This window comes from Amblyomma mixtum, chromosome 7 (assembly GCF_055824585.1).
Source record: "Amblyomma mixtum isolate Tamu chromosome 7, ASM5582458v1, whole genome shotgun sequence".
Taxonomy (NCBI): Eukaryota; Metazoa; Arthropoda; class Arachnida; order Ixodida; family Ixodidae; genus Amblyomma; species Amblyomma mixtum.
Window position 1 is genome coordinate 75,899,220 of NC_143018.1, and position 15,744 is coordinate 75,914,963.

At 48.3% G+C, this 15,744-nt stretch overlaps 1 protein-coding gene and 1 long non-coding RNA gene across 2 annotated transcripts; both read left to right on the forward strand.

Moving 5' to 3' along the window:
- Positions 1 to 200: 200 nt before the first annotated feature.
- Positions 201 to 5,729, forward strand: LOC149336548 (uncharacterized). The gene is made up of 3 exons (XR_016284292.1): positions 201 to 353; positions 544 to 611; positions 4,742 to 5,729. It is a non-coding gene; the product is annotated as an uncharacterized LOC149336548 (long non-coding RNA).
- A 1,334-nt stretch (positions 5,730 to 7,063) lies between these two features.
- On the forward strand, positions 7,064 to 11,629 carry LOC149336549 (uncharacterized). Its single transcript, XM_089552973.1, has one exon. The coding sequence runs from the start codon at positions 7,753 to 7,755 to the stop codon at positions 9,208 to 9,210; it is 1,458 nt and encodes a 485-aa protein (XP_089409099.1). The 5' UTR covers positions 7,064 to 7,752; the 3' UTR covers positions 9,211 to 11,629.
- Positions 11,630 to 15,744: the final 4,115 nt, after the last annotated feature.

Genomic DNA, 15,744 nt, shown 5'->3' on the forward strand with positions numbered 1-15,744 from the left:
TCATAGACGATTCATTTGTACACGCTGCATACCCGCTTCTGCCTTGGCTACTAAAAGGTGGTGGGCAGAATTGAATAAAAAAAATAGGAAAATAATAAACTGCGCAGCTTTGTTCCTCGCGGCTGCCACATGATGGCGCCACAATAAAAACTTGAGAGAGCGGGGGCGTGGTTTTCAGACAAACAGTACGGGGAGCAGCAGAGAAGCAGAGAACTTTTCAAGACTTGCGACGGCGTCGAGCTGCTACACTGGCTGCTTAGTGACGTAGTTGTAGCGCGCTGCACAGTGTCCACTTTACACTGAATGACCAAGAAGGACGTGAACGCCGAAGACCAAATCTCGGGAGACCCAGTGTGAGTCTTTTACGCATTGAGCGTCTCCTTTCTTTTGTGCCCCGGTAGCTATGTTTTCAGCGCAAATATCTATTCTAGGTCATATGAAATAATTGGTTTGGTTTAGCTTAGTGTTGCTTAATTCCGCTCTCGCGACTTGTTTATACGCTCCACAGGCAGCCAACTCAAGCTACTCTATCTTGCTGTGCAGCGCCCACTCTACCTTGAACGACGAATTAGGACAGGGACGCCGACGACGCAACTGCAGGGAGACCCAACGTGAGTACTACATGTGTTCTCTTGCGCTTCGCTCGGTTGGGGTTTTTTGTGCGGATGTCGCGGAAAGCAGCACGCTCTCCTACTTGTCCCATACTAGCAGCACACGTTCTGTATACAGCCAGAGAGCCTTCATAAAATATCGCATTTTCTGCATGTAATATTCCCGAGGAGTCCGATGAGGTAATAGATGTCGAAGGTTCCTGAAATATGCATTACATCACCTAAAATTGGCGCATCAGCAGTCAGTCAGCGAACCACTTCGTGTGATGCAAATTCGGCGTATACGCTTAGCTGCGGCTGGTCGAATTCTAGAGCGCGAAATGAACAGATGAAAGAAGGCATGAACGGCACGATGCACCGTTGTTAGTGCATCGGTTATATTACCGTGAAGTATTGTAATGTTTATTAGTTCATAACCAAGGTGCTGGGATTCATGACTTCGTGACGCGCAGCGCCACCATATTTATCTTGAAACTGTTTATAGGTTTAAGGTCCCAAGGCGAGTCAGGCTATGGTGACGACGTAGTGAAGGGCTCCGGAAATTTCTACCACTTGGGGTTCTTTAGCATGCACTGACATCGCACAATACACCGGCCCCCAGAATTCCCACTCCATATAAATTCGACCATTTCGCCAGGATTGAACCCGTGTCTTTCGGGTCAGCAGCCGAGAACCATTACCACTGAGCGACCGTGGCGGCATTTATCTCGAATTATCGCAGTCCATCGACACTCCATAGCTGGCCTCTAGAGCCAGAGTAAGTGAAAAAAAAGTCCTGCTGAGTATGTTTCATTGCAATTAAAACTTATCGACAGAATTGACTGAGGGCTTTAACAATTGAAACATTAAGAGGCATTTCATGGCCGCAACGTTACCGACCTGGTAGACGAGACGGCACTGCCATCAGCTGACTCTCGGCAGCCATCAGGTTTAATATCATGTTTATTCACGACGTACCCTGAATCCACACAGCTGGAAGGCCCCTTATTACGCATTAAATGGGAACTGGATCACTTTTTGAGAATTTCGCGATATTCAAGGATTCAAGTCCGTATAGGATGTAGGTAAAGCGTGCCAAGTGCTTTTTGCGCTTGTATTAAATTAGCGACGTGATCGGCGATTGAATTTTGGGCTTCTCCTCAATGCGCCGGCGATGTGCGGGCAAGGTCGGTGCGACGTCACAGGAAGGGAAGAAATTTAGGGGGGCACTTTGCTGGCCCAAAGTGCGGTGAGGCGGAAGCCTTAAGCGCAGTGTTGCTGCTTGCCAATGGGGCCCCGGAATAGGGGCTCCACCTAGTACTGTGAGGGGAAAGGGCCAATAGGGTCCTACCCCAATCACCTTTCTGTAAAAAATTTAATTGCCCATAAATGTTTTTCACCACCACCACCCTGCGACCTTTGTTGTCCTGCGGCTGTGTTCCCAGGACCTTATCGAGGGCATAGGCTTCCTGACTGAACATAAAAAAATCAATGAGCTTAGGTACAAGCACACCTCCCTTTCGACGGACTTTCCTTTTAGACGACGCTATATTCTCACCAAGTAGTTTTGACGAACGCCCAAGGAGGCTAAAGGAAGTGATAGAGGCAATCATGTTTAATGGAGTTAAGATAAAGCTAGAAAGGTTCCGCTTCGCCTATCTGAACTTGTCCTCCATTGTCAGCAAGGACAAAGTGAGATCCGGCCAAGGAACGACAGTGGCTATTTCATATTTCCCGAATCCGGCCGACAAGGAAGGCGTTTGGAATTTTCCATGCACACCGGTTCGTAAAGGGTCATTGTCGCGGCGTTGCCGCTGTCCGTTGACAACACCAATAGACGCCTTAGTAGCGCTTTAAACTGCAAAAACAATGGAGTGGGAGCTTGGAACGCAAAGGAAGGGCACGTAACTGCCCTCCTGGAACAGTGGACACCTTAATCGTGCTTTAAGCTACGCGGTGGTAGTGACAGATGTGCGCTGCATGCGTTGGCATTGGCAACGCTGTGCGATTTTAAGGAACGGAAGTGCGCATAACTGGCTCCCTGGGTGAGCAGAAGCCTGAATCGCGCTTATGGGTACGTGGGGTGATGAGAGAGAGATGTGGGTTGCATGCGTTAGCGCTGACAACGGTGAGCGAACTCTCGCGATTAACCAATCACTGCCGCCTGCCAGGGTGAGTTGGCACTTTGGAGCACATATAAAGACAAACTGGAATTTCTTACCACTTATGCGAGAGAATAGCCGGTTCCACTCGCTCGTAACGCCTCCCACGGCTGTGACAACGTCGCGAAATACTTGCATAGACCTCGTCTTTGAGAACCAGGCATTGGTGCAGTAAGTCGAGCATATATTCATTTCTCCGACCACAAAGCTTCCTTCATGACATTCTAGAACTGTGAGTGGAGTGTTTCCTGAAGAAGGAATATGCCTGAAAAAAAAAACGTCTGGAATTGTACATACATGTCTTGCCCGAATTCTTTGCCTCAATTTATCGAAAAGCCGGAACAGGTGAGCAGCTGCGCTCAAACTTCGCATTAGGAAGTAACTTAATCATCGGCAGTTTTTTTTAGGCTTTCAGATAATTTTTCTCCACCACCACCACCACTTTAATGAAGAAGCTGAAACCCTCATTATTACTGACACAGGTACCTTGAAACTTGACACCTTGCTCATTGAATCCAAGGGCGCACTAGAGTGAGTAATCCCCTATGTGAGCAGTTTGGAATGGGAGGCAGATGGCGACTGTTCAACTACTGGAAAATAGTGTCCCACGATCATCTTCTGTACGTAGAAATTCCACCCTTGCCTGTACAGAAGGCCATTTGAGGATTTCGCTGACCATCAGGAGTTACGTTGTTTTTCTAATTTGAAAGACCACTGAGGCTACCTTGCTCGCTGAAGGTATACGACTCCGAATATCCTTCGTCATTATAGTTTACAAGTCTGGGCGCAATCACCCGAAGAGAATTTCCTTTACTGAGTTCCTGTCGACGCAGGCTCTATATATGGTGATCACTATGACATCTTGGAAGCTATCTCATAGCTATTCCACACAGGAGCGACTCTGTGCCCCCTGCAAACAATGTCTCGTTGAGTACATAAAAGCACGGCTTCTTCACCCTGTGCTTTGTTCAAGCATAGAATTCATTCCTGCTTGCAAAATCTCCTATTCGAAAATTGTTTGTGGTTAACAAGACAGCTTAGCTGATTGCCTTCCCTGATATCGCACGATGGAAATTCGCAGGTTCCAGGCGGTGAAACGGCAGCTTCAAATGACGCTGATCGCTTCAATTATAAGCCTAGAACATTACAAAAAATTAACGGTGCTTTAGCTTTGGTTAACCCGAGTGAGAAGCGGTAGCTACACGATGGTTTCGGAAGCCGCCGCGGTGGCTCAATGGTTATGGCACTTGGCTGCTGAACCGAAAGAGGCGGGTTCGCTCACGGCCGCGGCAGTCGAATTTTGATGGAGGCGAATTCTAGAGGCTCATATACTGTGCGATGTCAGTGCACGTTAGATTCCGAAGTGGTCGAAATTTCCGGAGCCCTTCACTACGACGTCCCTCATAGCCTGAGTCGCTTTCAAATTCAAAATTCAAATTCAAATTTATTTAGCATCAACAGTGATGCTACAAAACTCGTGGTGCTACGGGGTGCTACCAAAAAGCCTGTAACGGCTTGACGAAGGCCAGCACCCCGTTCACAGAGCAATACAGCAGTGGACAAAAATAGATATCGATATAAAGAAAAGCAATATATATATGGCGACGGCTTTACATAATCATAAAAACATGTTAAGTGATCGGGCTAACATTGCGGGTTCATAATTGCGAGTGTTAATGTCTTGAGTAATTACACATACACTGACATATAGATCACTTGGACGTGTTATCAGAAGAGTTAAGAGCGTGTAGTAGTGTGTACATCAGCATTTGGCGGCCATAGTTAGTACGGGTGTGAGGATGCTTACGGCTTTGGGACCTTAAACCCCACTAAACCATGAAACAAACCTTCACGAAGGTTTAGCCTGTAAAATACCAAAGAAACGCTCAACAAACAGCATAAAAACACTTTTCGAGGCTAAACCTTCGTGAAGTTCTCGCCTCTCAGTAGGTTTAACCAAATCTAAGGCACCGGTAATTTTTTTCGTAGGCGCGCCGGCGCTCCTGTCATGTACTACGTTAAAGTTCGCGTGACGGCAAGCGCTATCAGGTAAACACCACGTTTGGGCTCTTCGGTAAGCCCAAAGTCGATCATCTGACCAAACTTTGGCTGACCTTGACTTGACCTTGGCGTCCCCAGCTTGACGTCGACCAGATACAGAGAAGCAGACAGGGCAGTGTCCCAGCACCAACTAGCCCAACTTTCTTGTTTACTTGCTGATCTTGACTTGAATTCACCTTGAAATAACATTCTTCTTGCCTCTTGACCTTGACCCTTGACATGTCCAATTGCTTGACCATTGGTCCGACCAGTGACCATCCGCCTGATCTCCAAACTTAAACAGAAGGTTTGACCTTGGCTGGTTATTGAAGGTAATCGGCAACGCACGGCGATCTCAGCCCGAGACTTCTTGTAGTAAAGCGACCGCTTCAAAAGATGTGAACGACAAACTTCACCACACATTGTGGTTTCTCCCAGCACAACGTCATGGATGACGCTGCTAACATTGGGTGCAGTATCAGAGCTGCTTTAACAGGCTGTACAAACAGCGTGCATAAGCATAAGGTGGATGATGCTCTATGGGCACAATTTTGGAAGCTTTCTTGAGTGCACTCCTGAACTAGACTCCTGCAGAGTCTAGTTCTTACCTTTGTATCTGATCTACACTTAGATTGAGAACTAATTGATGCTGTGGGAAGCATTCGTGTGTTTGGTGTCCACTTTACGAGTCATTTGAGTTGGGATGATTATGTAACAGTAATAATAATAATAATAATAATAATAATAATAATAATAATGCCTTTATTTTTCATCACAAGGATGAGGGAGGCAGAGAGAAAAAGCTAGGGGTGTAGCTTGACGAGCTCTCGCCTCCCCAAAAATAGATATAAGTTGTACAGGGAAAATATGCAGACAACATAACAGCATACCAGCAAAGCTTTCTCGTATCAAACGCATTACAAATCGGAATAGGCGTCGATATATATCTAATGTGGAACTTCTGTTGTGTAAATCTATATTTTTTATCCCACCTGACTTACTGCTAACTTGTGTGGGCAACAATCACTAGATTTTGAGAACAAGATTTATCTGCTTCAGAAGAAAGTGTTACGTGCAATATGTATCCAGAGTTTCTTCACCCACACAGCCGAGCTTTTTGATCAGTATAGTCTAAATATCTGGGCTTTAACACTTCAGACTGCTTGACACTTACAGAATAAACCTAGTTCGAAAAAATACCAGAGGTGAATTTATGTTTACTTAGGTGCAATAATGCAAAAGCATTTCTCTTAATGCCCCTGATTCGTTTCTATCACATGTTCACATCTCACGTTGCTAGAGCGTGTAGTAACCACAGCGAAGTACTAATTCATTATTCAGTAATTAATTAAGTCATCCGCGTCTGATGTAAGTCACTATTTAGGTCGGTTATTTATTCGCCCAATAATTGATTAAATTCATTTATTTGAGTGATTTGAATTTAATTGAATTAATTGTTAATTCGTGGAGGTTACCCCACATCTCCACCAAGATTTAACGGCCTTTACTGACAGTTGTGAAGGCCGGTTAGAGCGGGCAAGGACAGGTCCTGTCCCAAAACAGTTCACGCTCTCGTCTCGCGCCGCGCGTCGGCTCTGCGGCTTCAGCTGCCGATCGTCGTCATCTCGTCTCGCGTCTCGCGCCGGTTCTGCTGCTCCGACTTCTGTACCCTACATTCCACTTCCCCTTTTCTCAGCTTATGTCTCATGGCAGACTTCTCGAATAAAAAAAAAGACTGCTGATCATCTTCCTCTTTACAGCTTATGTATATATATCTGCAACAACTGATTCGTCGATTCAATTAAGATATTTCAATTTTTATCAGTAATTTACTAATTCAACCATTTAGTTACTTGAATTATTATCCTTTGATTCATCACTCCTGACGCAAAAAATCCTTTCGGATTAATGCCAACCACCCCCGCCACTTAGAAGACCTTCGTACTAACAGTCGTCAATCCCACAGCAGACACCTTGAACACTGATATGTTAAAACGTCTACTACATATGGACATAAAGTATTAAAAACACATTGCCGCGTACAGCCATGAAATTTATGAGCGTGAACACGGCATCGCGTGGAAGATAGCCTCGAGCCCTACTCGTGGCGATACGCGGCGGCCGCTTTTGTAAACGAAGTGGAAAGGGAGGTCTGTCCTTCGGCTTGCCGGAAGCTGGCAACGCGGCATAACCCTTTCCATCACGTTGCGGAAAGCAGCCGCCGCGTATCGCCACAAGTAAGGCTGGAGGCTATTTGCCACGCGCTGCCGTGTTCACGCTCATAAATTTCATGACTGTACTTCGAACACACTAAACGCTGTTGATATGAGCATTGCTGAAATTTCGGCAAATCACTCTGAAATTGATTGCACTCCTCTAACTACATTCAAACTAATTTTTTTCGTCCCTTTGTTTTCGCGTACATGTGTCTTCATTCTTATTCTGCGTTTTTGTTTGCTGCCTCAAAATGCAGGGATGACTGACTTGTTTTGATCTCTGTATGTTTTGTATCAGAGTGCTTATATTTTAACACTGCTGTCTGCTGCCACACTCTATAGAGGTTGAAGCACTTGACTAGCTGCTCTTGCAGCTAGTCGAGTTCCCATGTGACACTGGGGCAATAATTCAATTCAATTGCTTGAGATGTTGACTTGGTGCATTTGAGGAAGATCTTCAACTCCTGTATGTTATTTTAGCATCAATTTTTGCAAGACTTATTGCCAAGCATGCCAACAATCTGCTATGCCTGAACCATTTCAAGAAAATAATGCAGAGTAAGTAAGTCGACAAAAAAAATCAATTTCCCTAATGCCACACATTCTGTTAACTTTATTTGCAGTAGCGCCGTGCTTTCCTGACTACTACGACAGAAGCTGTGTTCTGGGCTCGTTTGCGGACAGCAACCATCGTGCGAGGGTGGTGAGCACTACCAGAAGAGATCCCTAGCGCCATATCCACTCATGGAACAGAATTCGTTCTGGCGGCAGACACCTGCATTGAAAGGAGATGTGTTCAGCTGCCCCTCCTGCGGGTACGCTTCAGCGAACTTTGCCGATGTCACGAGACACATGCAGCCTGAGACAGGAGGAGAGGCATTTAAATGTTCCGGGGACGCAGCAGTGTTTGCGATATGTGAACGTAAGAGGGATGTGCGAGAAGGACGACCATATGAGAGCGCTATACGGCCTGTTACAGCTGAAGACTCTGCAATGCTAACTCGGCAAGAACGTACGCACACTGGCGAAAGCCCCTTAAATCTCAACACGAGTCCTTCTACAGCTGCAGACTCGAGAAACGTCACTCCGCAATATAATATGCGCACTGGCGGAAGCCCCTTAAATTGCGACAGCGGTCACTTTGCACCTGCAGAGCCTAGAAGTGTCACTCTACACGATAGTATGGACACTGGCGAAAGCCCCTTCAATCCAGACACTGGTCCTTCTACAGCTGCAGACTGGACAAATGTCACTCCTCAGGAAAGTATGGACACTGGCGAAAGCCCCTTCGATCGTGACACGTGTGCTTCAACAGCTGCAGACTCGAGAAATGTCACTCCACAGGATAGTATGCACATTGACGAAAGCCCCATCAGCCACGACACGTGTACTTCTACACCTGCAGTGTCTAGAAATGTCTCATACGATAGTGTCCACTCTGGTGAGAAACTCTTAGTGTGCGACCTGAGCCCTTTTACAACTACAGTCTCTAGTGCCTTAACTCGACACAAGCGCACACACAGTGGGGAAAAACAGTTCACGTGCGACATGTGTACTTTTAAAGCTGCTCGCTCTGACAATCTAGCGGCGCACAAGCAAACGCATGCTGGCGAGAAACCCTTCCCTTGCGACATGTGCCCCTTTGCAGCTACAAGCTCAAGCGACCTCACCCGACATAAGCGTACGCACACTGGTGAAAAACCGTACAAGTGCGACCTCTGCGCTTTTTCAGCTGCGCATTCTTCCAATCTAGCTGTGCACAAGCGGAAGCATACTGGCGAGAAACCCTTCAAATGCGACATGTGCTCTTTTGCGACTGCAAGGTCCAGCAACCTCACTGCACATAAGCGTACGCACACCGGCGAAAAACCGTACGAATGCGACATGTGCTCTTTTGCGACTGCAAGCTCCAGCTACCTCACTATACATAAGCGTACGCACACCGGCGAAAAACCGTACAAGTGCGACCTGTGCGCTTTTACAGCTGCCAGCTCTACCAGCCTCAATCTGCATAAGCGTACGCACACCGGCGAAAAACCGTACAAATGCGACATGTGCTGTTTTGCGGCTGCAATCTCCAGCAACCTCACTATACATAAGCGTACGCACACCGGCGAAAAACCGTACAAGTGCGACCTGTGCGCTTTTACAGCTGTGCACTCTTCGCATCTCACCAAGCACAAGCGAAAGCATACTGGCTAGAAACCCTTCAATTGCGACATATGCTCTTTTGCAGCTGCAAGCTCCAGCAACCTCACTGTACATAAGCGTACGCACACTGGCGAGAAACCCCTTCAAGTGCAATATGTGCCCTTTCACAACTGCAGCCTCTTCAAGCGTAAATCGGCACAAGCGAATTCAGACTGGGGAATGACACTTCAAGTGTGACCTATGCGCTTTTGCAGCGACTAGACGAGATGCCTTAAAGTGGCATATGCAGACTCACGCTAGCAAAGAGGTCTACCGCTGTACCCTGTGCTCATTCAGAAGTTCAAATAGAGACTACCTCAGAGAGTACGTGTCAGGTCGTGGGCAGTGAAATCTTCAGATGGCCGCGCCAATGTCAAGAATGTACTTGTCGCTAGAGTCCAGTACAATGCGCCTTACGAGATAAATAAGCATCCTCGACGAGTCGTGACGTGAGACGCATTGTTCGTAAAATCCGACGTACATCCATACTCTACGGCTTGGTTTCTAATGCAGGGAGATTAGTGCACGATTTCGCACCTTTTATTTTTTATTCCTCGATGCGTATTGCTGCATTGTATTGCTGCGATATTTTAGAACTGGACACTGCATCAGTGCTTCGATTTTTATCCCAAGTGTAGAAGTTTGTATACTGCAGGAGATATGAAGCAAAAATTTCGGAGGGCACTTGAGACTACTTACGTGGTTAGAATTTCAAAGCACCGTTTTTTTTTGTTAATTTTTCATTTTTAAAAACATTTTAGTTATTTTCCCTTGCTTTTTAATTAGACAACTATTCGTTAGCATACAGTTTTCAGGCAACGCATATTGTACCTGTGCCTTTGTTCTCCAAGAAGCAACGTGTTTTTTCGGCCTATGCGTTGTATACGCTCGCGTGGCAATCTGATAGTCCTGGGTTCAATCTCCCCTGCGCCTTGGGAAGAAGTGTTATTTTTCTGTGTACAACACGGTGACGTCATCTGGCAGTTTTCTGACTACTGCTGCTGGTGAACGCTGGCGCCGCGTTTCGTTCCCTATGGGCCATGTAATTCTTTCGCTTTGATAAACTGCAGACTACAACGACCTTGGCTGCTCAGTGCACGGCCCTTTTCTAATGGAGCGTCACTTGGTGCAAAACAGAGTTTCTTACTATTACCTAGAGGGAAAGCTGGCGTCGCTGCACTTCAGCCACCATGGACGCTCAAAGCATCATGGGGCGGTCAGCTACTTGTTGCGAGAAGTCGTAGTTTTTCGGGAACACGGAGTGGCACTACTGAGATGTTTCATTCCGAAAACGCTGTTCGTGTGTGCGCAGACGACTTTCGCGCGAACGCAGTGTGCAAAAGTCATAGTAATGAAAACGCAACAGCACACGACGCCAATAAAAGGTTTCACTTTTCTGAAATGCCATTAAAAACCTCTTAAACTGTTCAAGCAACAATATTTTTTTTAAAGATATTTACTTTTGAAAGTGCGCCTGTTGAGCACAAAATATTAGTTCTTATAATGTTCATTACTTGACCAATAGGAGAGCAACCCATCTCTTATTTTGGGCAAACTTTGCACTTAAATGCTTTTCTGCTCGTTTGTTGCAATTTACAGTCGGAACATTGAATGTTAGGAATTTCTTGATTATCGGATAGCGTTTATTTTTCTATTATTCTTTGGCCAAGACTTGTAGTTCTGCAGTCGGTAGCTCACCGCCCCATGATGCTTTGAGCGCCCATGGTGGCTGAAGTGGTCACGAGGGGCCTATATGCAAACTCCCATAGACGGCTTGCCAGCTTTCCCTCTAGGTAATAGTAAGAAACTCTATGGTGCAAAACATCCATGACAATTGCGGCCGAAATCAGTGTCGCTGCGCAGAGCTCGTTCGAATACTTGCGTGCAGTGAGAATGAGAAAGGCGGGCGGCGGACAATCTGCTCGTTGCAGTAAAATTACCACAGAAGGCTCGTGCGTTGACTTCGGCGTGTGGTGTCTGCCGTTTTATCTACGCTGCTCATTTTAACTTCAAAATTCAAATAAAGAACAGATTTTGCAGTACATGTCAGACGAATGTGTTACAAGAAGATACTCTCATCACTCGACATTGGTTGGATATAGGGCACAGTTTTCAAACTTGCTTCAGTGCACTATGCATACCAAGCACATCGGTCCTCTAGCTTATGCGAGGAGCCATTGGAGAGGTTTACAAGTGACTCCCCCGTACAGCTGAATAAATAAAAACACACAAACGAACAGGTGACTGCGATCGTCGGTAATAATGCGAAATTTCAGCGCAGCTCTTCGCACGCCACATGCCAAAGCTGGATGGTGGGCTGTTACGCTCCTAGCCACCCTCCGGAACCTTCCCGTGACAGCCACCTTCGGGTTGCCCATTCCTCTGCTCTCCCTTTGCCAGGTGGCGCTTCGCTCTGCTACTACCTTCCATGATTGCTGTTACGTCCGGCTTTCGTCGTGGGGAAGACAACGACATGGCAGCAGCGAAACGCCGACAAACCCCGAGACGCGCGTTGGGTGAACGCCTGGATTGCCACGGAAGCCGCGTCCGTCTGCCCGGTTGAGCGAGCGTTTACCGTACACCGAGTGTGAACGCGCGTTCGAAACGCGCGCGAACGCCGCTCATGGACATTTCGGCGTCTGCGCTACGTGGTTGGCATCGTTCCCCTCTCCCAGCGCGTGACGACGGCGTGATCTCTCGGGAGTGAGTGAGTGCGTGCGTGTCGGTGATTGGTGCCAGTGAAACCCGGCCCCCATCTAGGGACCCTAGGGAAGGGAACTCTTAAAAAGCCGGCAGCGGCACGGCCGAAGAGCTTTTGTCATCATGGTCTCCTGTTGAGCTGTCGTGATGCAGCGTTCCTGCAGCTCACTTGTAAATATTCATGTATAAATTCCTCTTCATTGTCTTTTCCCAGCAGCCTCGTCACAGGCGTCCCTCATTCGCTCTCCGGGGCACGTCCATGCTACCTCGTCCGTAACAAACTGGTGGCAGCGGTGGGGTGTTGCTACCTCGTCCCTAACAAACTGGTTGGCAGCGGTGGGACGCGAATCGTCGGACGCCGGCGGAGAGTTGCGGACAACGGGACGCTGAGCAGCAGAACGGCGAGTCGGGGGCAGTGCAACGAGCCCTGTGTGTTGACTGGTTGCCTGCAGCGGACCGACTGCGCTGGATTCTTGGCTGCGAGGTTTGGTGAGTGCGGAACTTTCTTCTGCTGAGTTTTGCCAGGCTTTTGTTAGTGTCGGGAACAGAGCTGGTAATTCGGTTGTCGTTGCTGCTGGGTTAGTTGCAGCAAGACAATAGCGGGCAGTAGAGAAGCAGTACTCGGAGCAGCCATGGATTTGAAGACGCTGCGCAAACCAAAGTTACTGGAGCTTGCGAAAGAGTTGGGTCTGGAGGTGTCAGACAAACTCAGAAAACCAGAACTGCTGAAGGCTATTCTTGCGTTGGAGGCTGAAGATGACGAGCTTGCGGAATGCCTTGAGGCCATTGAGGAGAGGGAATTGGCAAAAAGAGAACAAGAGGAACGCGAACAGGAACGCGAAAGAGAGCTGCGCGAACAGGAACGCGAAAGAGAGCTGCGCGAACAGGAACGCGAAAGAGAGCAGCGGCAACAGGAATACGAAAGAGAGATGCGGGAACTCACGCGTGAACTTAACACGCTCAGAAGTATTAGAACGCGATCTCGCTTAAGTGTTTTCAGAAAAGGCGAAAATTTCAGAACTTTTCTGGAAAATTTTGAAAGAATTTGCATGGAGGAGCAGCTAGACGAGGATTATTGGCCACTTGTGTTGATGGGATTTCTCCCATGTGAACCTGGAAATGTCTGGGCGAGGTTGTCTGACGAGGATGCCCGCAACTACGCGATAACCAAAAGTGCGCTCCTCCGATACTTTCGAATTCCCGCGGAGGCAGATTTGGAAGGCCAAATTGACGGTGGTAAGCTACACCGCGATAGTGTCAGGGACCGAGTTAGAAGCTCCGCTCAGTCGCCGGATGACACAAGTGCTGTGCAGAAGTGGCGGCATAGGACAAGTTTGGTCCAGGAAAGAAGGGCCACTTCGGCAGCGAGGACCGATGAGTTCGGTCGAAAAGCTAGCGAAGAGTGCAGATCCACAAGCCGTGAGGGCTCGGGGGATAATGGAGGCACTAAGGCTAGAAACGAGGAAGAGTGCAGATCTGCCAGCCGTGAGGGCTCGGGCGATAATGTAGGCACTAAGGCTAGCAACGTGGAAGAGTGCAGATCTGCCAGCCATGAGGGCTCGGGGGATAATGTAGGCACTAAGGCTAGTAATGAGGAAGAGTGCAGATCCGCCAGCCGAGAGGGCTCGGGCGATAATGTATGCACTGCTAAAAATAAGGAAAGGGGCAATGCGTTGGTTTTGAGCCCAGAGAAGCATGCACTTTCCGGGATGGAGGCGCATTTCTGCGGTCAAGGGGTTAGTACCCTCGAGAAAAACGCCGAAGGTCTCAGTGACCCGGGAAATGTAGTCCTTGGGTCACGTGAGGAAGGTCATCACGGGAATTTAGTGAAGGCCGTGTTTAATGGGATTCAAGAGCAAGCTGTGAGTCGCAGCAATCCCGTCAACGACAAAGCCGAGCAATCTGCTTCGTTAGCGAGCACAGACAACGCTAATAAGGGAGAAGCGACCGTCTCTAGCCCTGAGGCAAAACCTGCTTTGACAAGCGAGATTGATGCTTCTGCTCAGGAAGAGACTAGTGAGCTTGCGGGCCAGAGCAGTCAAGGAATCAAGGGAGACCCTCCTTCGATGCGGCTGGCGAACCTTAGTAGCCAAGTTTTGGACACAGCGCTTTGCTGTAAGGAGAGCGGCTGCGAGTCACCCGAGTGCACCGCTGAAACCCAAGGGCAGATCGCAACGTTAGCCATCGAGTGTGGTTTAGATCAAGTTGCAGGCCAGGGAGTTAGGGTCGCAGGGTCGATTAGCAAGCCTCAGGAGAGCAAGTTATGCTCAGCAGGAGATAAAGTGCTGTCGGAACAGCTGGCTACTGCGACCTGCGGTGACTCACCGAAAGCACGAGCCGATAATTCGAACTTAAGGGGGAAATACGGCTCGGTGCTGCGTCAGCGAGAAGATGCGGAGGGTGAGGACACAGCGAGAAAGGGAGGCGCGCAGGGCCGTTCTGCGAAGGCAGTTTTTGGAAAGCGGCCGCGCTCAGAGAGAGCCAAGCCAAGGGGTAGACCGCGGAAAAAGGACGAAGGACGGGCCCAAAACATTGTAGGGGTTAAGGCCGGTCAACAACGTAATCGTCGGATACTGCCACCGCGGTACTCCAGACGCGACAGGCGCCGAAAAAGAGCCAGGGTAACTAGACGCGTTCAGACAAAGCGGAAGCCACCTGACCCATCGCGGCGACCCCGCGGTAGTTCTTGCAGGACGGGGGAACCTCACAGCGGGTCGCAGAGAAGCACGCCCAGCTACCGCATGAAAGAAAGCCGCAATACGGGCTCCAGTCGAAGAACATTGCTGAATCGAGAAAGGAGTTCTCGTGGGCGTTTCTTTCATACGCCACCGTCAACCCCTCGCATACAAATGTTCAGACGCTGCTCGGGTGCTGATGACGCGCGGCCGGTGTGCGAAACAAATCAATGTCGCGTGGCGTCTGAGGCTCGCAGGTGTCGAAGCGCAGTTAAGCCCTTCGAATTTTGTGGATTGTCGGCTGCTAAAGCCACTGTTGGTGTGCGTCCGCGCAGGGCGCGGTTGAAGAATAGGCGACCCCTTTGAGCCGCGCCGCGGCTCGTTAGCAGCGGATTCCGAGGATGTCTCTGCTGTTTTAAACCATTCCTGCAGAAAAAACGTTTTGCAGAAAAAAAAAGTGAAAAAAAGAAGTTTTGAGCAGGAATAGGTTTCGGACACGTTGGTTACATTGAAAGCGTTTCTTTTGAAATTGTTTTGAAACATGCACTAGTGGTGCCTATGTGTAGCAGCGTCCGCTGACACGCGGAAGTACTAGCCAGACGGGCCATTGTAAGCGACTAGCATAAGCGCCTGGAGTCGCTTGATTTTTTTTTGGAATTGGGGAAATTAATGTGACTTTGGCTCCGATGTTGAGCGTATCTTTGCGGGGATATGCAAGGTGAAGGCAGTATGCTGCTATGCAGAATGAAATAATGTCGGGGTCATTACGAATCGGAATACATCACAAAAAGGGGAGTCTCAAAGGTAATGCCGATGGCTTAAGTTGAGGTCCCTAGCGCAAGAATCAGCATCATAGTTGCGGTTTAATGGTCTTTTTCTTCCTGATGTAGGATTTTGAACCGATTGGTTTTGTTTGTTTTAAAATTGAGATGCGCTTTGTGGTGTAATGTGCCGATTTGTGGGCATTTTCTCAGTGCTGCGGAACTACTCCCAGGGATTGATTGGGTTTGTAAGGAGGAAAGAGCCTGGCATTACTAAGTGGGGATTGTGTCGTGCTTGCGGACTGAGCGGTTGGGTTTTCGGCGTGGTTCTAACGCTAGCGGAGCACGAGTCACTTTGCAGTGCCCTTTGGGAACCTGCACATGCGAAGGAAGAATTCGGGGTGCGCTGA

Bases quoted from the DNA above. Each gene is read 5' to 3' on its own strand.
- LOC149336549 (XM_089552973.1), top strand. From the start codon at position 7,753: ATGGAACAGAATTCGTTCTGGCGGCAGACACCTGCATTGAAAGGAGAT.